We start from the raw sequence: 23,325 nt of genomic DNA, 5'->3' as shown, positions 1-23,325 counted from the left end.
CTTTAGACACCGCTCAGTACATTGTGAGTGGCGGCTGTAACCACTCCCCGGCACTGACAGCCGGCTCTGCAGGGCATCAGTACAAACCCGACTGTCAGTTAGTACAGAGACATGGTTACAGCCGCCACTCACAGTGTACTGAGCGATGACTAAAACTGTGCTGGACATGCCTCTATGACTGAAAGCCAGACAGCCTGCTGGGAGGAATAAAGTTCATTTCCTCCCGGTAGCTGGGCTTTCAGTGGGGTGGCCGCACGGCTTTAGAACGCTATTAACCTGCAGGTTAATAGCATTATTTTACATGACAGGTTCCCTTTAAACTATACTCATATTACCTGATTTTTATAGAAGACTTTTCAGCAGTATCCTTATCGTCACAGGCTGGATTACAATGACAGGTAACACCTCTATATATATATAGTAGATAACACAGGATCCACCATTCACAGTAAATGATCTTACAGCTCACTTCCTACCCCATTCTTCACAATGACCTTTGCCTACATCAGAGCATGTCCAGTTTATACTTCTTTACAAATACATAGGGTATACAGTGGGTAAAATAAGTATTGAACAAGTCACCAATTTGATAAGAAAATATATTTCTAAAGGTGCTATTGACATGAAATTCTCACCAGATTTAGGTAACAACTCAATCCACACAGGCAAAGAAATCAAACCATAGATGTCCATAAATTAAGTTATATGTAATAATGAGCAATGACCCAGGGTGAACACTGCAGCATTGTGCAGCCAAAGAGTTAAAAGTTGGTAGATGTAGTGTTGCTGTGTGTGCACATTATGGGGCGGTGTAAGAGGGAGCAGCATGGGATTGCTGTGTGACCCGGAAGTGGCTTTTACATTGTAAGCCTATGGAGTGTCAGAACGAGGCTCTTTAGACTTACATTGTAAAAGAGACATCCAGCTCATGGCTATAGCACAGTGAGCCGGCTAGTCGTAATTGCGGTGACGTCACTGAGAAGAACGGTGCTGGACACCAGAGAAAGCGGCGGTAGGGGAGTATATTAATAAACTACACTACGTTATATGCTCATACACACACATTTAATAAAAGAAACTTAGTAGGGGTGCTTCTTTATATACATACTGGGAGTTGCAGATTTATGAGATACACGTGTATAGGCGGCTGACGTGACATTGTAATTGATCACTGTACTAAACTTGGTGCAGCTTTCATGTACAGACTGTGGTTCGGCTGTTAGATTCGTGTACTGACGGTGGTTCTGATTGTGTACACATGTATCAATCCATAACCGGTCAGAGGTTCTCACTTAGCTGAGGAGGTCTCTATGCTGCCACTGTCACCCTATTGGGGCCGTCAGCCTGCTGTGCCCATCACTTTATGCCACTGTCACCCTGCTGAGTCCACCTCCTTCTGCCACTGCCGTCTGCCACTGCCGTCACCTTGTTGGAACTGTCACCTTGCTGCCGAAATGGGTAAGGTAAGCACATTATGGAGCCACAGATTTTAGGGACTTTTATTGTATACGATGTTAATGTGAAAGCAAAGCATCGTGGGGGCAGTATGCAGAGGAGGGAAAGTAATTCTGCTACTTCTGGTGCTGTATTCATCTACTGATTGTAGTTCTGGTGCTACAACCATGTACACACGTTGGTTCTGGCACTGCATCCATGTACCGACGGTAGTTCTGGCGCAACATCCATGTACCGACGGTAGTTCTAGCGCTACATCCATCTACCGAAGGTAGTTCTGGCGCTGCATCCATGTACCGACGGTAATTCTGATCTTGTACACATGTAGAAATCCATAACGTGCTTCATGGCTATGTTAACACTTACGATCCTCAAAATGTGATTTGAAATTATGAAGGAGGATTTGACAAGTTTCTGCTTCAAAAAGTCAGTTTAAGTTAGCATGTGTTCACACTGACTTTTTGGAGCAGAAACTCTCCAAGCAGGGCTGTGAAGTCGGAGTCGTGGAGTAGGAGTCAAGTGTCTATTTTTGGTGCAGTCGGAGTTGGTGTAAACCAGACCGACTCCAACAACATATAATAAATTGGGTTCAGTGGTTCCGTGTGGGATGTAAATATTTTCATAAAAATTTGGGAAAGTTATGAAATGTCCAATAAATGTCTGTTCTATTCCTGATCCAATGATCTAGGCTTTTAGTTGAGATGAATCTGTGCTGCACATTATGTACATGCTCAGTAATGAGGCAGGGCTGTGGAGTCGGAGTCAGAGTCAGAAGTTAGGGAAATTGAGGAGTCCGAGTCAGTCGCAGTCGGTGGTTTGGCTTACCAACTCCACAGCCCTGTCTCCAAGTCCTCCTCAAATACTCAAGACTTGGTTCTGATGATGTATTAATGTACTGGTGGTGGTTCTGGCGATGTACTCATGTAAATACACCTTTAATTATTTTTTTTAAGCCCTTGGGATTGGATCTGTGTGGCAATTGGACCATAAAATGTTGTGTACCCCTGCTGCAGAGAATGTCTTTACTTGGCACCAAGATTCTGTTGGGCATAAACATATGTGCTGCTGATTTTCAAAGAAAAGCTTTGCCATAAGCTACAGACAGATGAATGATGATGAAACATGTTGAGTGGTCAGTCTGACAGCTCATATCGGATTCTATAGATAGACCTGATAGGGTTAGGCCTCATTATCATGGCGGGTGCTACTATATAGGTATTGACATGACATGTATTAGTCTTTAACAGTATATTATATTTTTTTATTGAACACAAACTATCCAAGGGACGTTTGGTCGTTAAGTTATGTCTACTGGCTATCTTCTATAAGGTGACAGCCATATTCGTTATCACATGTTACTTTTTGATAGAAGATCCTAAATTTAAAAAAATCGAATAGATCAGTAAGTAATAGTAAAAAAAAAGTATATAATTACCAAACTAACTACTTCCGCTTTACTTATATTTGACTATATTTACACACAGAGAGTAAATGTTTTTTAGTGTATATTATAGAATACACATCTCAAGAAACAAAATCACATGAAAACAAGGCAGCATTATAAACCAGTATAAAAGGTAAAAAAAAAAATAAAAAGTACCTTTTCCTGGGCCCGTGCGGGGAGTGTACGACAGCACACGTTACACATTGCACAAGGCGAGCGCAGCCGCTAGGATCAGCCACACAATCGTGACATAATGCCCACATCCACTTCCATCCTCGCTCACTTTATATTCTAATTCCCTCATTTAATATTTCACAAGGGGAACGTTACCAGGCAGGAACTTAACCCCTGTGAGACCATTGTGCTTGTAATGAGATTAGAGCGGCTCTTGGCAGTAGCAGCAACCAATTGAGAAATGAAGGCTGCCTGCTCCCCTGGTGATGGGTAATTACGGCCCCCAGAGACCTCACGCTGCCTCTCATTACAATACATTAAAGCTGAGGCCCTTAATGTTGGCTGGTGTAATGGAAAGCTTTCCAGCTAAATAGAGCCTCTCCTATGGACACAATCACCGGGTATCTCGTCTAAGAGGTCGTACATGCAAGAGCACATCATTTATTATATGGTGTGCATGGAGACAGAAGCAATCCACATCATGGAGAGGCTTGTAATTATGTGGACCCCGACCCATCAATTATACATAGCGGAAGAAGTCTAATTACACACACAGAAGTCAGCCCAGAACAATGAAGATTACAGAGCATTTTACACAAAACATACTCGGCGTAATGTAAAAATTGCAGGAATAACTTTTCTGGTGTGGACAAAACAATGTTTTCTTCTTTACTATACTAAATGTAAAATATAATAATATGACCTCTATACATTGCATGCTGAGGAAAATGGGCAATATATAATTGGACATCCTCCTTATAAAAGTTCAAATATTAGAGGATAGAGCTATAAAAATGGTAGAATCTGCGGCCAGCGGCTCATGTCTGGTGCTGCATCCTAGCCAGACGAGCCAAGAACTCCAGCGCAAGAGTCTCTCCCCATTAGTGGAGGCCCCAACATACATCCCAACGACCATGTAATAAAAAAAAACCATACATTTTATTGAGTCAGTCAAAAAATATACATAAAGCAGCAATACAGTAAAAGCAAGAAACAGACACAGGCGACAAAAAGTTGGTGGATGAGCTAATCACATAGAAGATTGAGTAAGTAAGTACATGTGTACATGGGTATACCAAAAGTAAATCACCGTGAGGTAGATTTCATCGTAACACAAGAGAGCACATGTTGGTTCACCTAGACTGCTAAAGCCTATCTAGAGGGCCTTAAGTATGGCAGCTGTTAGTAATGTATCACAATTACAGGTGAATCCCCTTTAAGAGGAATAATGTGTGTAATCCATAACAGAGAATAAAAACAAGAAAAAAAAGGGGAAGGGTTGCAAATGGTATTCACACAAACGATCAATACTCCTAAATGTGATCAGCTCACCCATCAAGAGACCCGAAACGCTTTTCACCACAGCTTCATCAGGGAACTTGTAATTGTGATACATTACTAACAGCTGCCATACTTAAAGGGGTTGTCCAATCAAAAGTGATAAGTCTGCAGTCACTCTGTGTGACTGCAGACTTATGAATCTCCGCAACGCAGGCACTGTGCGCTGCGAGGATTCGCTGGTATGAGACCCAGGACTGGAGGATATGTATACGTTATACATACAGTGGGTACGGAAAGTATTCAGACCCCTTTAAATTTTTCACTTTGTTTCATTGCAGCCATTTGGTAAATTCTAAAAAGTTCATTTTTTTTCTCATTAAAGTACACTCTGCACCCCATCTTGACTGGGAAAAAATAGAAATGTAGAAATTTTTGCAAAATGTATTAAAAAAGAAAAAAACTGAAATATCACATGGTCATAAGTGTTCAGACCCTTTGCTCAGACACTCATATTTAAGTCACATGCTGTCCATTTCCTTGTGATCCTCCTTGAGATGGTTCTACTCCTTCATTGGAGTCCAGCTGTGTTTAATTAAACTGATAGGACTTGATTTGGAAAGGCACACACCTGTCTATATAAGACCTCACAGCTCACAGTGCATGTCAGACCGACAGAGAATCACGAGCTCAAAGGAACTACCCAAGGAGCTCAGAGACAGAATTGTGGCAAGGCACAGATCTGACCAAGGTTACAAAAGAATTTCTGCATTACTCAAGGTTCCTAAGAGCACAGTGGTCTCCATAATCCTTAAATGGAAGAAGTTTGGAACCACCAGAAGTCTTCCTAGACCTGGCCGTCCAGCCAAACTGAGCAATCGTGGGAGAAGAACCTTGGTGAGAGAGGTAAAGAAGAACCCCAAGATCACTGTGGCTGAGCTCCAGAGATGCAGTAGGGAGATGGGAGAAAGTTCCACAAAGTCAACTATCACTGCAGCCCTCCACCAGTCGGGCCTTTATGGCAGAGTGGCCCGATGGAAGCCTCTCCTCAGTGCAAGATATATGAAAGACTGCATAGAGTTTGCTCAAAAACACATGAAGGACTCCCAGACTATGAGAAATAAGATTCTCTGGTCTGATGAGATGAAGATAGAACTTTTTGGTGATAATTCTAAGCGGTATGTGTGGAGAAAACAAGGCACTGCTCATCACCTGCCCAATACAATCCCAACAGTGAAACATGGTGGTGGCAGCATCATGCAATGGGGGTGTTTTACAGCTGCAGGGACTGGACGACTGGTTGCAATTGAAGGAAACATGAATGCAGCCAAGTACAGAGATATCCTGAATGAAAACCTCTTCCAGAGTGCTCTGGACCTCAGACTTGGCCGAAGGTTCACCTTTCAACAAGACAATGGCCCTAAGCACATAGCTAAAATAACAAAGGAGTTGCTTCAGAACAACTCTGTGACCATTCTTGACTGGCCCAGCCAGAGCCCTGACCTAAACCCAATTGAGCATCTCTGGAGAGACCTGAAAATGACTGTCCACCAACGTTCACCATCCAACCTGACGGAACTGGAGAGGATCTGCAAGGAAGAATGGCAGAGGATCCCCAAATCCAGGTGTGAAAAACTTGTTGCATCATTCCCAAGAAGACTCATGGCTGTACTAGTCCAAAAAGGAGCTTCTACTCAATACTGAGCAAAGGGTCTGAATACTTATGACCATGTGATATTTCAGTTTTTCCTTTTTTAATAAACTGGCAAAAATGTCTACATTTCTGTTTTTTTTCAGTCAAGATGGGGTGCAGAGTGCACTTTAATGAGAAAAAAAATGTACTTTTTAGAATTTACCAAATGGCTGCAATGAAACAGTGAAAAATTTAAATGGGTCTGAATACTTGCCGTACACACTGTACACCCCGGACATTCAGCGCCATGCCCCGTCTAGTGACGTGGACGGCCAGTGGGCACGTCGACTAGAAAGCACAGCCTCACTCAATACAAGTGTATGGAGAGCGAGGCCACGCTCACTGGTGGGGGTATGTATAACACATTCATACCCTCCGTTACCTGGTCTCATACCGGCGAATCCCCGCAGCGCACAGTGCCTGTGCTGGGGAAATTCATAAGTCTGCAGTCACACAGAGTGACTGCAGACTTATCACTTTTGACCGGACAACCCCTTTAAGGCCCTCTAGATAGGCTTTAGCAGTCTAGGTGAACCAACATGTGCTCTCTTGTGTTACGATGAAATCTACCTCATGGTGATTTGCTTTTGGTATACCTATGTACACATGTACTTACTTACGCAATCTTCTATGTGATTAGCTCATCCATCAACTTTCTTTGTCGCCTGTGTCTGTTTCTTGCTTTTACTGTATTGCTGCTTTATGTATATTTTTTGACTGACTCAATAAAATGTATGTTTTTATTAAAAAACATTGTTGTACATTGTTCCTGGCACATCCCCCTTTTTTCTCTTTGGTTACATGTTTCACTTCTTACCAATGTTCTAATAGGACATATGCTATGGTCTTATCTTCATGAGTGGTAGCTTCCATATTTATTTCCAGTAAGTGATGTATGCTGCACCCAATGTTAATCCCATGCCGTGTTCCTCTACCTATGTGAAGCCCCTTTTTGGAGATCCTGACAATGAAGGGTTTCCTTTGCAGTTACAATTGTGACTTGTGGTTAGCAGTGCAGATTCACAGGCCGGGTGCCAGCAGTGCCAGCAGGGTGTGGCGCTCATACTTGGTGTCTCTGGGATGAACTGCTCAGGCGAGAGGATAACTCACCGCAATGTCATCTCATCACATGAAGACAAATAATACAGTACAGACCAAAAGTTTGGACACACCTTCTCATTTAAAGATTTTTCTGTATTTTCATGACTATGAAAATTGTACATTCACACTGAAGGCATCAAAACTATGAATTAACACATGTGGAATTATATACTTAACAAAAAAGTGTGAAACAACTGAAAATATGTCTTATATTCTAGGTTCTTCAAAGTAGTCACCTTTTGCTTTGATGACTGCTTTGCACACTCTTGGCATTCTCTTGATGAGCTTCAAGAGGTAGTCACCGGAAGTGGTCTTCCAACAATCTTGAAGGAGTTCCCAGAGATGCTTAGCACTTGTTGGCCCTTTTGCCTTCACTCTGCCGTCCAGCTCACCCCAAACCATCTCGATTGGGTTCAGGTCTGGTGACTGTGGAAGTCAGGTCATCTGGCGTAGCACCCCATTACTCTCCCTCTTGGTCAAATAGCCCTTACACAGCCTGGAGGTGTGTTTAGGGTCATGGTCCTGCTGAAAAATAAATGATGGTCCAACTAAAAGCAAACAGGATGGAATAGCATGCCGCTGCAAGATGCTGTGGTAGCCATGCTGATTCAGTATGCCTTCAGTTTTGAATAAATCCCCAACAGTGTCACCAGCAAAGCACCCCCACACCATCACACCTCCTCCTCCATGCTTCACGGTGGGAACCAGGCATGTAGAGTCCATCCGTTCACCTTTTCTGCGTCCCACAAAGACACGGTGGTTGGAACCAAAGATCTCAAATTTGGACTCATCAGATCAAAGCACAGATTTCAACTGGTCTAATGTCCATTCCTTGTGTTCTTTAGCCCAAACAAGTCTCTTCTGCTTGTTGCCTGTCCTTAGCAGTGGTTTCCTAGCAGCTATTTTACCAGGAAGGCCTGCTGCACAAAGTCTCTTAACAGTTGTTGTAGAGATGTGTCTGCTGCTAGAACTCTGTGTGGCATTGACCTGGTCTCTAATCTGAGCTGCTGTTAACCTGCGATTTCTGAGGCTGGTGACTCGGATAAACTTATCCTCAGAAGCAGAGGTGACTCTTGGTCTTCCTTTCCTGGGGCCGTCCTCATGTGAGCCAGTTTCTTTGTAGCGCTTGATGGTTTTTGCAACTGCACTTGGGGACACATTCAAAGTTTGCCCAATTTTTCGCACTGACTGACCTTCATTTCTTAAAGTAATGATGGCCACTCGTTTTTCTTTACTTAGAATTTGTATTATGGCAAGAAAAAAGCAGCTAACAGTGTATTCAGTAGGACTATCAGCTGTGTATCCACCTGACTTCTGCACAACACAACTGATGGTCCCAACCCCATTTATAAGGCAAGAAATCCCACTTATTAAACCTGACAGGGCACACCTGTGAAGTGAAAACCATTTCCGGTGACTACCTCTTGAAGCTCATCAAGAGAATACCAAGAGTGTGCAAAGCAGTCATCAAAGCAAAAGGTGGCTACTTTGAAGAACCTAGAATATAAGACATATTTTCAGTTGTTTCACACTTTTTTGTTAAGTATATAATTCCACATGTGTTAATTCATAGTTTTGATGCCTTCAGTGTGAATGTACAATTTTCAAAGTCATGAAAATACAGAAAAAAATCTTTAAATGAGAAGGTGTGTCCAAACTTTTGGTCTGTACTGTATATGCTCTGATAGCTACAGTGACAGAATCCTTTTCAGAACAATCAGCTTAAGCATCAGCAAAATAAAAACCAGATGAATTTTCTTTGGCAGCAATTACATTTTTGGACCTATCCACGGACATTATGCACGGCTTAAAAGCTGGTGAAAATCGTAGAGATTGGTGGGATCGCTGATCCCTGTGACAGAAGCCCCTTCATGTCTATACTAAGAGCTCGAGGAGACAACTGTATTATCAGTTAGAGTATGATCCGACAAAATATAGGATCACACTCGAACCAATGTTAGTCTATGTGGCCTTGCAGAAGTCCGATTTTTTCTTCAGATAGTCTGTCTGAGGAAAAAAATTGCTGCATTCTAGAGTCTGATTCGATATTCAGATCGCACTCAGCGATGCAAGTCACTGAGTCACAACGGTTCATGAGTGGGTAAAATAAAAACACTCAATCTCTGTCCATACAATGTATTTCTGTGCTGATGTAGGAGGCACAAACTGACCCACGATGGGGTCCCGTTATAGGAGCTCAGCGTCGCTCTTAGAACTGTCTGTCGACCAGTTTGTGGACTGTTTCCAATAGCAAAAAGTAGTTACTGTATCACTGGACTACAAGGGCATGTGCTCACGACATCTTGTTCAGGTGGTCCTGCTCCAGGACCCACCTTAAAGAGCGCTAACTAAACGCTCAAAAGAATTAACATATGCATTGTAATGTAATAACGACTCGCTGATCATGTTCAGGCTTTTGAGCGTCTTTTAATCACTTCAGGTTACCAAAGATGCCAAGTGGTTTAGGGAAGTGAGTGGGCAGTTCTTCAGGAGTTTTCCCTTCTGAAGACACACTATACTTTATAGTAAAAAGTACATAGGTAGGCTCAACCGGAAAACGCTGGGCTTTCTGTTTTTCAAAAACCGCTAACAGTTTCTTCAATGTTGAATAGAGTTAAAATAAAATAAAAAAACATCTGTAAAACTCCAATGCAAAAGACGTCCCAAAAAAGCTATGAAAAAATGCTGAAAAAAATCTCAGGTGGTTAAGAACGTCAAAAAAGGACTCCGGAAACAACCCCACCCCCCAAAAAATGCCAAAAAACAAGCTTCAGGAAAAAAGAAAAAAAAAGCACATCGGTGTTTCCTGAAACGTCTCCTCTGGAAAAACTGGTAAGGTACGCCAGCCTGAAAAAGACGTTGTGTGCACATGCCCTGATGTTGGCTGTAACTTATGAACAGGGCATGAGAGGTAAAGCAAAATAAGTCACATATTCTACAGAATATATCTATATCAGATGTGTAATAATACAAAAACACACTTCTACAAATAAGAAAATACACCAATAACCAATGCTCTTGGTTTAGCAACACAGACTAGAATAACTCCTATAGTCTGATGTGACAACCAAGGTCCTCAGACTTCCTTGACCATTGAGTTGTATGAGATTCCTAGTCTCGTTTCTACAGGCCCCACCTACACATTAGATAACATTTGTCTGAACCCGCCAATATTGGTGGCATCGGCGGGCCATCTAATGTGTATGGGGGCCTCCCGACTCTCCCCTGATCTATTTGCTCTTCAGGAAACTCATCTGTCAAGTGGCCTACTCCACTCTCCCCATCAGAAAAGCTTTGCCAAACCGAACATTCATGTGTATGGGGAAGTCAGAAGAAATAGCTGTTGGCTCTTGTGTATGGCCACCTTATGGCATGTTCTGTTTATAACATTCCAGATGAAGTTAGTAGACACTGCACGTTGGCGAAGTATTCCCAACCCCGAGAACCTTTTCTCACCAGGATTCCTGGAACTTCTTCATCACAGCAGGCCGGTCCTGATTCCTTCTCCTCCTGAACCATCTTTCGATCTGTACTGTTGTACGGTTGCATTTCTTAGCTAGGCCATAGATGTCCGTCTGCATAAGCAAAAATTGCAAACCATTACCTTTAGCTGTTAATACTCCAATACACGTTATTTCAATAACCCCAGTATGCGGTCCAGGTAAGGTGATGAACGCATCCTCATATAGAAATAATGTTAGCACATTGTCCTGTACAGTGCGCACAATGGAGAAGATCTTGTCCTCTACAATACAAAGTGATCCTCTAGCTTTCAGCAGGTCTCCGAGCTGCTTGATCTACAAGAGTTAGTTAGTGACATTTTGGAGGCTTTAGAACCAATTTCTAGTTTTCTATGCAGTGATGGAAATATTGAAACTTGAGGCCAAGTTACTAAAGTCGTCCCAGAAAGGATTAATGTTGTAACTTGAGGTTGCTCTGTATATCTTATCTGCATGACCTACTTTATAACCATAGCACATTGTTATGTGTGACTAGACAGAGCTGTCCCCATGCACCATAATAGGCTCGTGTTATCTTTATGGATTTTGATGAGGATATGGAAATCGATTTAACTCTTTGTAATGCCAAAGGTAAAATCTACCATCATTACCCAGAGGCATGCACCTTTGTGCCCTATAATCTGTACACATTTAAATGGGATTTCAAAAGGCCCCATTCATTTGTATATACTGTAGTTGGATGCAGATGTGAAGATCGCCTTAAAGGGAACCTGACATCAGAAAATTGCCTATTACCCTAACCCCATGCTCCTGCAGGCAATCATATGATAATTACTATGGTTTTGTAGCCAACTATACGTTCTGTGGTTTTGCTACAGTTCTAAATTAAAAATTTGCTGTGTGTAAACCAGTTAGCCCGAATCATCGGGGCAGCACGGTATCCTGGCCGAGTCTCCGAGTCATTTATTGAAAAAAAATAGCCATTCCGGTTGATTGATTGCTCCAGTCTGTCAACGTCAGTGCAGACATCTTGGAAAATCAGCGCACACCTTGCAGGGTCCGGGCTCAGAGCGCCTCTGTCATGCGCTGCTGACATTACCAGACTGGAGGGATCAATCAACGGGAATTGGTGTTTTTTTTAATAGATGACTGAGACTAGGATGCCGTACGGGCCCGATGATTCGGAGCAATGGGTTTACACATGGTAAGTGTTTAATTTATAACTTTAGATACAAACACCATTATAATTATCACGTGATTGCTTGAAGGAGCACGGGGTTAGGTTAATAGGTCAGTTTCCCTTTAAAAAGGATGTTTCAAAACATTAAAATTATCTATTCTTATCAGATCAGTGGTGGGGGGGGGGTGGACACCCAACGCCGTCACTGATTGAAGATGCCATGGTGCACCGGAAATGGCACAGCTCCATAACTTGTGATGGCATCAACTGATTGTTAGAGATTTGGGGAGTCGGATCCCCAATCTGAAATTGATGACCATCCTAAAATACAGGTCATCAAAAATAAAGTTCTCGATGAAATGATATACCTGCCAAAACACGTTAAATATTTATAGACAGCAACTAATTAGATATTAAAGTATATTGAAAAATAAAAGTACTATTGAAAATATTTGACATACTTCATAAAATCCATCAACTCCAGCAAGCAGCCATGACCTAATATAGATAATATTCCCGTGCAGATCTGAAGGCCTCCATACAATGGCCGAACCTGCCAATATCAGTGGGATCAGCTGACAGTAATGTATATGGAGGCCTCCGGACTCTTCTGTCAGATAAAGTTAGGGGAAAGGATTAGCCATCATGTCGGATTTCGGACGTCCGATCCTTTTGTTCTCGGTCAGATAAGTCACCAGAGGTCATGTAGCTACAGAACACAGGAGCGCTCGGCAGAGTGTATGGAGAAATCGGGAGAGAGCTGCTAGCAGAACAGACAGCCATCTATGGGTTATGGGGCCCCTAAAGCTTTGCACCACTGAAACAGCTGACCCTGGGGAGGTTTACAGATGACCAGTCCTATTCATAGTTTGTGATGACAAACGCTGATGCTGACAGTGGCAGAAAAGGGTGTGCTTCCAGCACCAGATGAGATCAGTCCTCTCAGAGTGCAGCTTATGACAAGGTTATATTACAGGGAAGTGACTGCATCATACATGGGAACATCAGACGAGGCACTGACATGAGCAGGAGCGCAGGAGGAGGAATCCTCCATCAGCCTCTTATATTACACAGATGTTCTCAGGGCAAATAGAATTATCACACAGACGGTATATAAGGGCAGAGACACACTGCTGTATAACTCGTGCGAGGATCGCAAAGCACTGAATGGACAGGCCGGTACCTCTCCGGACCGGAGCGTGACAGTATGATGGATTTCTATGCAGCCGTGAAGCTCAGGTCAGGAGAGGAGCTGGCCAGTACGAGGTTTATGATGCGATCCTGGCAAGAGAAATATGGCCGCCTGGCTCTGCCCTAAAAGTTATTCAATCCCCAATTATTGCAAAAACAAAAGGTCTGCGGAGAAGGTCAAAGATCTGAGTTTAATCAGAGTGTGGGACGAGTGTCATCAGATTTTCTCACAAGTGGAGAAATTGAAAAAAAAAATTCTCTTTCTCCATTCTAACAGTTCGTGAAAATCCTGCACTCAGATGTAATCAGAGTGCACTATGATTTTTTTCACGGCCTTGAATTGCTAATTTTGGTCCGACCCTCAGATCAAAACCGGACATGTCACCGATATTTTCCATGGATCCGTGAAAATCATAGATAGCACTTGTATGCAAAAATTGGATGTCTAAATGCGGCCTTAGACTAGAGTCAGCTGCTGGTTTCGGCAGGATAAGCAGTGTAGTGTTTATAGGGGCTTCTTTAATATGCAAATTGCCTCTTCAGAGAAAAAGAGGACTTGTACTCTATAGCGCCAACTATTGGAAGCAGCAATCCAACAAGTCACCCAACTCTCAACAAATGCTGTTGGGGGTGAAAAAGATCCAAAGTACTCTGCATGAGCCTCCAACCTCAGTGATTATTTTGATCAAACTCGGTGTTATTTATCTGCACTATTGCTTTTACTTACAGCAGAGTATATGGTCATTTTGTTTCTATCTTAGGTTTTGCCTGTTTAATGGCCAGTGTGAACATGCTCCTATATTTTGCATGCATCCCAACCTATACACCAGTTCATTTTTTTCGCTTAAGTTTCAGCATTTAGTTCAGGTAAGGGTGTGACCTCCATTTCTTAGAGCTGGACATTAAGTTTATATAGCTTCCCATTTGCTGTGTGTCCATGTTCGGGACCCGGTCTTGCTCGGCTCTTATTCACATTGACGTCACTGTTCATTATGTTTCTGTCATAGGTTTTAACCTCAGCGATTGGCTACAGAGGTGATATGAGTCAACGTAACGTCACAACGATCCGAGCAGCATTGGGAGGCCGACACTGAACCGGGGGAAAGAGAGTACCTGCTCTGTTACTTTAGGTATCTTAGAGCGTTTGGGGTCCACCTTTTTAAAAGTGGAAAACCCCTTTAAGGATTCAAGTTATACAGACCTGTAATAGGGAACCCACTGAAGTGTATGGACCCTTATTGTACCTCTGATTTTGTATTGGGGCATATAGAGATTTTTTTTTTCCAATGTCAGATTGTGCAAAGCTGAAAAATATAATCTATATGATTGAGGTATTTCACATTAGAAGTATTTTTCAAGTAGGGAATTTCCCTGCCATGCATCACCTGGAGACGCACAATACTCTAGCACGTGGCGTGTCTGACAGCGGATTATCCCCTGTGCCCGAGGCAGTAAGAAGTCGTGCTCAGACAATCCAAGCATCGCCCATTATGGAGAGTCTGGGAAGACAACTGTGCAAGTCCAGCTTAGGGGGTTATACGTTCTAAGAAACCATTTAGGAATGTCCTACTAGGAAACCCTGACTCATTGTAGGACCATTATCAATGGAGGATCTAGCACCATGCATTACAATGAAGTAAGGGTTGCATCGCCCTGACTTCAATCTAAACAATAAAGAAATGTATGCAGCATACAGATAAACCCAACATCTGACTTTCTGGGTAAATCCACTATCAACATCCAGCTCGGTCACAGTTGCTCTATCTGTACATGGCCACGAATGCAGTAAATGTCCTGCAGCAACCCTGATGACAACGTTTAATATTCCAGGAAACCAGAAAGGTTTTGCATGTCTGTACAATATGCAACATGAATGATTTGCACAGGCAAATTTCAGAGTAATCATGATCCTCTTCTCGGTGTATGCATGGGCACAGTATTCACATTAGGGCTCGTTCACATGACCGTTTTTTTGGTCTGAGTGATGTCCACGGAAAAAACGTGACAGCACTCAGACCAATGTTATTCAATGGGGCAGTGCAGATGAGCGATTATTTACACTGCCTGTGAAATTCTTCTGTAAATCGGATGAGACTGACCCATTCAAGTCGTCTATGGGCGCATGGAAAAAAAAAAAAAAAAAAAAAAAAAAAAAAAATCGGATGCCATACAGAGCCACAGTGCAGCATCTGATTTTTGCGGATATATTGCAATTCTGTAACACAGAAATCTGTAAGTGTCCTGTGCATGATTAATGGCCGCTGCTGTAAAAAACTGATGGTATACGGATGACAAGTGAGAAAAAAATCATTCCACTTTTCTGGAGGAAACTCTGAACAAACCTTTATACGCTGTGACCTTACCTTTAAAAACAGATTTGTCACCAGATTTCACAATACAACCTGTACACATATTAAACAGATCTCTTACACCTGATGATGTCAGTGTACTTACTTTGAAAATCCATGTCATAATGGCTTTATAATCTGGAAATTAAAAGCAGTCCAGTTATTGAATGAAACGGCCATGGGTCCAGAGTATTGACAGAAGCATCATGTACTGAGCAGTATGAGACTCAGCTGTCAATCAGATCAGGTGGGTGGAGAATGAGTTAAACATTCATATAAGGATTACACAGACATTCTGGCAAGGATTTTAAAAGTAAATATACCAGTCTCATCAGGTCTACAAGATCTGAATCTGTCATCAGGTTTTTGTTATGTAATCTGACAACTGCCCTCAGCCTACATAGCAAAAACTTGCTGTCGGATTACCTTTAATAATATATGCAGCTTACACATTAAATGCAGGGTTTCTGTTGGTGAGTCAGTAACTTTTTACTAAGGGTTGTTTCGCTCAGCATAGTAGCCATGAGACCGGTTAACGGAAAAGTATAAAGCTGTCCTTGCTTGTATGCTGGTGTCTGTGGGTATATGAGGCCTACGCTTAGGAGGTTCCATGTAGGAAAGAGTGCCTGATACTCAGGGTCATGACAAAATTATAGTTGATGGAGTGGGAGCTAATGTAGTAGACACCACTCCATATTTGTATGCATATTATATAGTTTTATGATACACATCACCAACAAACCCTTATTAAAGAGTCTGTCACCCCCAAAGTGCTAAATAAACCACTTCTATGGGTATGTAGGGGACTTAGCCCCTATGAAAACTATACCGGAAGTATAGATTTTAGGGGTTTAGTTGCCAGAAATGAGGTGGCTTCAGTGCACCTTTGGTGTGGCCAAGGGCTCAGTGCAGCGCTCTGCTCCCTCTATTTGCATACTGAGCACTTTGTCATATCTTGATTGACAGCGCTCAAGTGAGGGCTTCCGGAAACTCAATCAGCTGCTCTGCTCCTTTGCGGTGACTGTTCTGCAGGAGCGAAGCTGTGCACTGTCAGTGTGCGCTCTCATCGCTCGCTCCTGCCCGCAGTACAGTACAAAGCGGCAGCCCATAGACAGCGTTTTAAGGGCAACAGATTCCCGTTAAGAAAACCAACAAAAATTGCAGTAAAAAGAAAACTTTCTAGAGAAAAAAAAAAAAAAGTAAATCATCGTAGGATAGCAGAGAACTGAAAATGTATCACAGAACAATGGAGGTATCTACAGGGAACTGGCATTGGCCCTGCAACCTCTACTGATCCCCAGAACAGCCCTTACAGATCTCTGATTGCCACAATGGCTACAACCAGAGGGGACCATTTCTCCTTAAGGACATCACCAAGCTTGCCTAGGTTGTCTCTTAAAGACAATGAGTGATTCTATGAATCCATTTTATTGATACAATGGGAGAATTTCAGAAACAAAATCGTGACAGTGTGACAAAGGGAACTTGGGTCCAAAAGTCGCACAGCTGTGAACTAGATTATGCAACCGCGTGCAGGTAAAATGGACTTTCGAGAATGGATGCGCTCTGAACAAATATTTCGGAAACATTATAATCTCTGTCACCAGGATTTGCCGGTTTCGGGCACTTCTTGGTTGTCACTGTTGAGAAGGACTCATTTAGTTACATGAGCTGACTTCCTTTTAGATATTGTAACCCACATGATATATATCTGGAGCTTTCGTCACAGCTTTTCTAGTCGTCTCAATTCACAGACCCAGTTTTTTCCATCTTCATATTTTGAGTCCTGGCAAACTCATCCCAACCTCATTAACAAACGACTATTTATATTTTTATACGCACAAATATAGACGTCTATTTTTATTTTCACTGAATCTCATTTGTTTTAGCTTTCGTTTCCAAAGACCCATCACAGTGCAAGAAGAATACCACAGTCACCTTTGATTAAAGTGGAAATCCTAACAAAAAATGAACTTTTTCCACTGTTCAAAATGTTATTTCCTCTAGCATGTGCCCACCAGAAAGACAACAGTGAGACCACAGGCAGCCAAAAACGCCACAGAAATGGTTGCTGAAATGCAGCAGTGTTTTGGTATATTTCCCCTGTTGCATTGCACAAGTAAGGCCATGTTCACACGTCCAGTATTTTACATCAGTATTTGTTCCACTCCTGATTTTGGCTTACAATCAGAGGAAAAGTATAACAGAAACTCGTCACCACTTCTGTATTATTCACCCACTCCTGGTTCTGGATTACAAACACTGATGGAAAATACTGACCAAATACTGAACGTGGCCTCTGTACTGTGTGAGTGAGAATCTGAACTTTCCTTCACAATATTACATACTGGAATAGGCAGCAAAATTTCCATACGAAGATCAGAGGAAAATAATCTGGCCTGGTTCAAGACAATTTCACAAGGTTTTCATGATCCACCTACCATTCTGTGAAGAAAAAACACTTAACCTGCTGAATATTGAGCTATTAGCATTTAGCAGATACATTTATGCATTCTCCATAGAGAATGGCGACATCATAGCAAATGTCTAGGGCGGATGATAAAACCGCGTGTCACCCCTGGACAACTGTACAGAATACACACCAGATAACATCAATTTCATCATAACTTGTTCACACATTCTTTGTAGGTCAGGGGATATTCAGGATTATGTGGCTGCTAAATGGGAGCCTGGGGAACTGCTTCCTATTTGCGGACCAAGAGCGACGTCAACGTTGCGGCATGGACGCACAAAAGATGCCGCACCGCCACAGCTAATCAAAGAGGAGCCGAGGAAGCAGGGCTTCCATCCGGCAGCCATGAAATAGTGGCATTTGATGGACAAGGGTTGTGCAAACAAATTGACTCCTCTCTAAAATAAAAAAGTTCTAATTACATTACATATACATACATTACAATATAATATAATATAATATAATATAATATAATATAATATAATATAATATAATATATATATATATATATACATATATACATAGTACAGACCAAAAGTTTGGACACACCTTCTCATTTAAAGATTTTTCTTGACTATGAAAATCGTACATTCACACTGAAGGCATCAAAACTATGAATTAACACATGTGGAATTATATACTTAACAAAAAAGTGTGAAACAACTGAAAATATGTCTTATATTCTAGGTTCTTCAAAGTAGCCACCTTTTGCTTTGATGACTGCTTTGCACACTCTTGGCATTCTCTTGATGAGCTTCAAGAGGTAGTCACCCGAAATGGTTTTCACTTCACAGGTGTGCCCTGTCAGGTTTAATAAGTCGGATTTCTTGCCTTATAAATGGGGTTGGGACCATCAGTTGTGTTGTGCAGAAGTCTGGTGGATACACAGCTGATAGTCCTACTGAATAGACTGTTAGAATTCGTATTATGGCAAGAAAAAAGCAGCTAAGTAAAGAAAAACTAGTGGCCATCATTACTTTAATAAATAAAAGGTCAGTCAGTGCGAAAAATTGGGCAAACTTTGAAAGTGTCCCCAAGTGCAGTTGCAAAAACCATCAAGCGCTACAAAGAAACTGGCTCACATGAGGACCACCCCAGGAAAGGAAGACCAAGAGTCACCTCTGCTTCTGAGGATAAGTTTATCCGAGTCACCAGCCTTAGAAATCGCAGGTTAACAGCAGCTCAGATTAGAGACCAGGTCAATGCCACACACAGTTCTAGCAGCAGACACATCTCTTCAACAACTGTTAAGAGGAGACTTTGTGCAGCAGGCCTTCATGGTAAAATAGCTGCTAGGAAACCACTGCTAAGGACAGGCAACAAGCAGAAGAGACTTGTTTGGGCTAAAGAACACAAGGAATGGACATTAGACCAGTGGAAATCTGTGCTTTGGTCTGATGAGTCCAAATTTGAGATCTTTGGTTCCAACCACCATGTCTTTGTGCGACGCAGAAAAGGTGAACGGATGGACTCTACATGCCTGGTTCCCACCGTGAAGCATGGAGGAGGAGGTGTGATGGTGTGGGGGTGCTTTGCTGGTGACACTGTTGGGGATTTATTCAAAATTGAAGGCATACTGAACCAGCATGGCTACCACAGCATCTTGCAGCGGCATGCTATTCCATCCGGTTTGCGTTTAGTTGGACCATCATTTATTTTTCAACAGGGTAATGACCCCAAACAGACCTCCAGGCTGTGTAAGGGCTATTTGACCAAGAAGGAGAGTGATGGGGTGCTACGCCAGATGACCTGGCCTCCACAGTCACCAGACCTGAACCCAATCGAGATGGTTTGGGGTGAGCTGGACCGCAGAGTGAAGGTAAAAGGGCCAACAAGTGCTAAGCATCTCTGGGAACTCCTTCAAAATTGTTGGAAGACCATTTCCGGTGACTACCTCTTGAAGCTCATCAAGAGAATGCAAAGAGTGTGCAAAGCAGTCATCAAAGGAAAAGGTGGCTACTTTGAAGAACCTAGAATATAAGACATATTTTCAGTTGCTTCACACTTTTTTGTTAAGTATATAATTCCACATGTGTTAATTCATAGTTTTGATGCCTTCAGTGTGAATGTACAATTTTCATAGTCATGAAAAATCTTTAAATGAGAAGGTGTGTCCAAACTTTTGGTCTGTACTGTATATATATACACACATATGCACACTGCTCAAAAAAATAAAGGGAACACTTAAACAGCAAAACATAACTCCAAGTGAATCAAACTTCTGTGAAATCAAACTGTCCACTTAGGAAGCAACACTGATTGACAATCAATTTCACATGCTGTTGTGCAAATGGAATAGACAATAGATGGAAATTATTGGCAATTATCAAGACACCCTCAATAAAGGAGTGGTTCGGCAGGTGGGGAGCACAGACCACATCTCAGTACCAATGCTTTCTGGCTGATGTTTTGGTCACTTTTGAATGTTGGTTGTGCTTTCACACTCGTGGTAGCATGAGACGGACTCTACAACCCACAGAAGTTGCTCAGGTAGTGCAGCTCATCCAGGATGGCACATAAATGCGAGCTGTGGCAAGAAGGTTTGCTGTATCTGTCAGTGTAGTGTCCAGAGGCTGGAGGCGCTACCAGGAGACAGGTCAGTACACCAGGAGAGGTGGAGGGGACCGTAGGAGGGCAACAACCCAGCAGCAGGACTGCTACCTCCGCCTTTGTGCAAGGAGGAACAGGAGGAGCATTGCCAGAACCCTGCAAAATGACCTCCAGTAGGCCACAAATGTGCATGTGTCTGTACAAACGGTTAGAAACCGACTCCATGAGGGTGGTATGAGGGTCCGACGTCCACATATGGGGGTTGTGCTCACAGCCCAACACCGTGCAGGACACTTGGCATTTGCCACAGAACACCAGGATTGGCAAAGTCGCCACTGGCGCCCTGTGCTCTTCACAGATGAAAGCAGGTTCACACTGAGCACATGTGACAGACGTGACAAAGTCTTGAGACACAGTGGAGAGCGATCTGCTGCCTGCAACATCCTTCAGCATGACTGGTTTGGCAGTGGGTCAGTAATGGGGTGGGGTGGCATTTCTTTGGAGGGCCGCACAGCCCTCCATGTGCTCGCCAGAGGTATCCTGACTGCCATTAGGTACCGAGATGAGATCCTCAGACCCCTTGTGAGACCATATGCTGGTGCGGTTGGCCCTGGGTTCCTCCTAATGCAGGACAATGCCAGACCTCATGTGGCTGGAGTGTGTCAGCAGTTCCTGCAAAATGAAGGCATTGAAGCTATGGACTGGCCCGCCTGTTCCCCAGACCTGAATCCGATTGAGCACATCTGGGACATCATGTCTCGCTCCATCCACCAAAGCAGATGCTTTAGTCCAGGTCTGGGAGGAGATCCCAAAGGAGACCATCAGCAACCTCATCAGGAGCATGCCCAGGCATTGTAGGGAGGTCATACAGGCACGTGGAGGCCACACACAATACTGAGCCTCATTTTGACTTGTTTTAAGGCATTATATCAAAGTTGGATCAGCCTGTAGTGTGTTTTTCCACTTTAATTTTGGGGGTGACTCCAAATCCAGGCCTCCATTGGTTAATAAATCTGATTTCCATTGATGATTTTTGTGTGATTTTGTTGTCAGCACATTCAACTTTGTACAGAATATATATATATTTATACACACACACTATATGTATATAATTTGCAGGAAATCTTCAAGGGAACCAGTAAATTAAGGTTCCTTACATAGCTCTCAGTTTGCCTTGTGGTTGGCACACCAGACCTTGGTGAGATAATTTTAGACAAGCCTTGCAGCTCATAATCATGTTCAGAAGTCCATTCTGTATATACCCTGTGGTGTGTTTTGTGGATTAAGCCCTGGTTATTAGATGGGACAGTACAACATATGTTTTTTTGCTCTGTAGCACAATACAAGTTCTCAGGGATACTGCCCATCCATTAATAGTGCCAGAATATTATGCCACTCAGCTTTATGATACAACTGCTGAAACACTTACTTGACATGGCTGTTTAGAGCTCGAGATGTAGAAATTTTCCAAGACCGGATTAAATGAAGCTTTTACTCGGACTTTGCTCATTATCCCCATGGCTCTGGCCACAGGTGTAGCAATGGCTCTGTGGATAGGAAAGACACACATTGTAAATTAGACTTTGATATCAGACTGATAACAGCACCAATAACCCTGTAAGGACAATAAAATCTCTGGGACTGTTATGATGATAATAATAAATATATACAGTACAGACCAAAAGTTTGGACACACCTTCTCATTTAAAGATTTTTCTGTATTTTCATGACTGTGAAAATTGTATATTCACACTGAAGGCATCAAAACTATGAATTAACACATGTGGAATTATATACTTAACAAAAAAGTGTGAAACAACTGAAAATATGTCTTATATTCTAGGTTCTTCAAAGTAGCCACCTTTTGCTTTGATGACTGCTTTGCACACTCTTGGCATTCTCTTGATGAGCTTCAAGAGGTAGTCACCGGAAATGGTCTTCCAACAATCTTGAAGGAGTTCCCAGAGATGCTTAGCACTTGTTGGCCCTTTTGCCTTCACTCGGCAGTGCAGCTCACCCCAAACCATCTTGATTGGGTTCAGGTCTGGTGACTGTGGATGCCAGGTCATCTGGCGTAGCATCCCATCATTCTCCCTCTTGGTCAAATAGCTCTTACACAGCCTGGAGGTGTGTTTTGGGTCATTGTCCTGTTGAAAAATAAATGATGGTCCAACTAAACGCAAACCGGATGGAATAGCATGCCGCTGCAAGATGCCGTGGTAGCCATGCTGGTTCAGTATGCCTTCAATTTTGAATAAATCCCGAACAGTGCCACCAGCAAAGTACCCCCACACCATCACACCTCCTCCTCCATGCTTCACGGTGGGAACCAGGCATGTAGAGTCCATCCGTTCACCTTTTCTGCGTCGCACAAAGACACGGTGGTTGGAACCAAAGATCTCAAATTTGGACTCATCAGACCAAAGCACAGATTTCCACTGGTCTAATGTCCATTCCTTGTGTTCTTTAGCCCAAACAAGTCTCTTCTGCTTGTTGCCTGTCCTTAGCAGTGGTTTCCTAGCAGCTATTTTACCATGAAGGCCTGCTGCACAAAGTCTCCTCTTAACAGTTGTTGAAGAGATGTGTCTGCTGCTAGAACTCTGTGTGGCATTGACCTGGTCTCTAATCTGAGCTGCTGTTAACCTGCGATTTCTGAGGCTGGTGACTTGGATAAACTTATCCTCAGAAGCAGAGGTGACTCTTGGTCTTCCTTTCCTGGGGCGGTCCTCATGTGAGTTTCTTTGCAGCGCTTGATGGTTTTTGCAACAGCACTTGGGGACACTTTCAAAGTTTGCCCAATTTTTTGGACTGACTGACCTTCATTTCTTAAAGTAATGATGGCCACTCGTTTTTCTATATTTAGCGGCTTTTTTCTTGCCATAATACAAATTCTAGCAGTCTATTCAGTAGGACTATCAGCTGTGTATCCACCTGACTTCTGCACAACACAACTGATGGTCCCAACCCCATTTATAAG

The 23,325-nt window shown here is 42.7% G+C and overlaps 1 protein-coding gene across 8 annotated transcripts in view; it reads right to left on the bottom strand.

The window, feature by feature from the left end:
- The window catches only part of CERS3 (ceramide synthase 3), a 282,807-nt gene that overhangs the window by 16,095 nt on the left and 243,387 nt on the right, over positions 1 to 23,325 (bottom strand). For all 8 annotated transcript variants that reach the window (XM_073653361.1, XM_073653363.1, XM_073653360.1 and 5 more), the window contains 2 exons: positions 21,778 to 21,895; positions 10,602 to 10,720 (listed from right to left, as the gene is read on the bottom strand). In XM_073653361.1, coding sequence (XP_073509462.1) covers positions 10,602 to 10,720; positions 21,778 to 21,895 — 237 coding nt within the window. The remainder of the gene's footprint in view (positions 1 to 10,601; positions 10,721 to 21,777; positions 21,896 to 23,325) is intronic.

The sequence above is a fragment of the Phyllobates terribilis genome, unplaced genomic scaffold (genome assembly GCF_046119375.1).
Source record: "Phyllobates terribilis strain yellow unplaced genomic scaffold, ASM4611937v1 Scaffold_11__3_contigs__length_659146591, whole genome shotgun sequence".
In the NCBI taxonomy this organism is placed as follows: Eukaryota; Metazoa; Chordata; class Amphibia; order Anura; family Dendrobatidae; genus Phyllobates; species Phyllobates terribilis.
The sequence above is the reverse complement of the archived record's forward strand: the minus strand, read 5'-3'. Positions and strand labels throughout refer to the sequence as shown.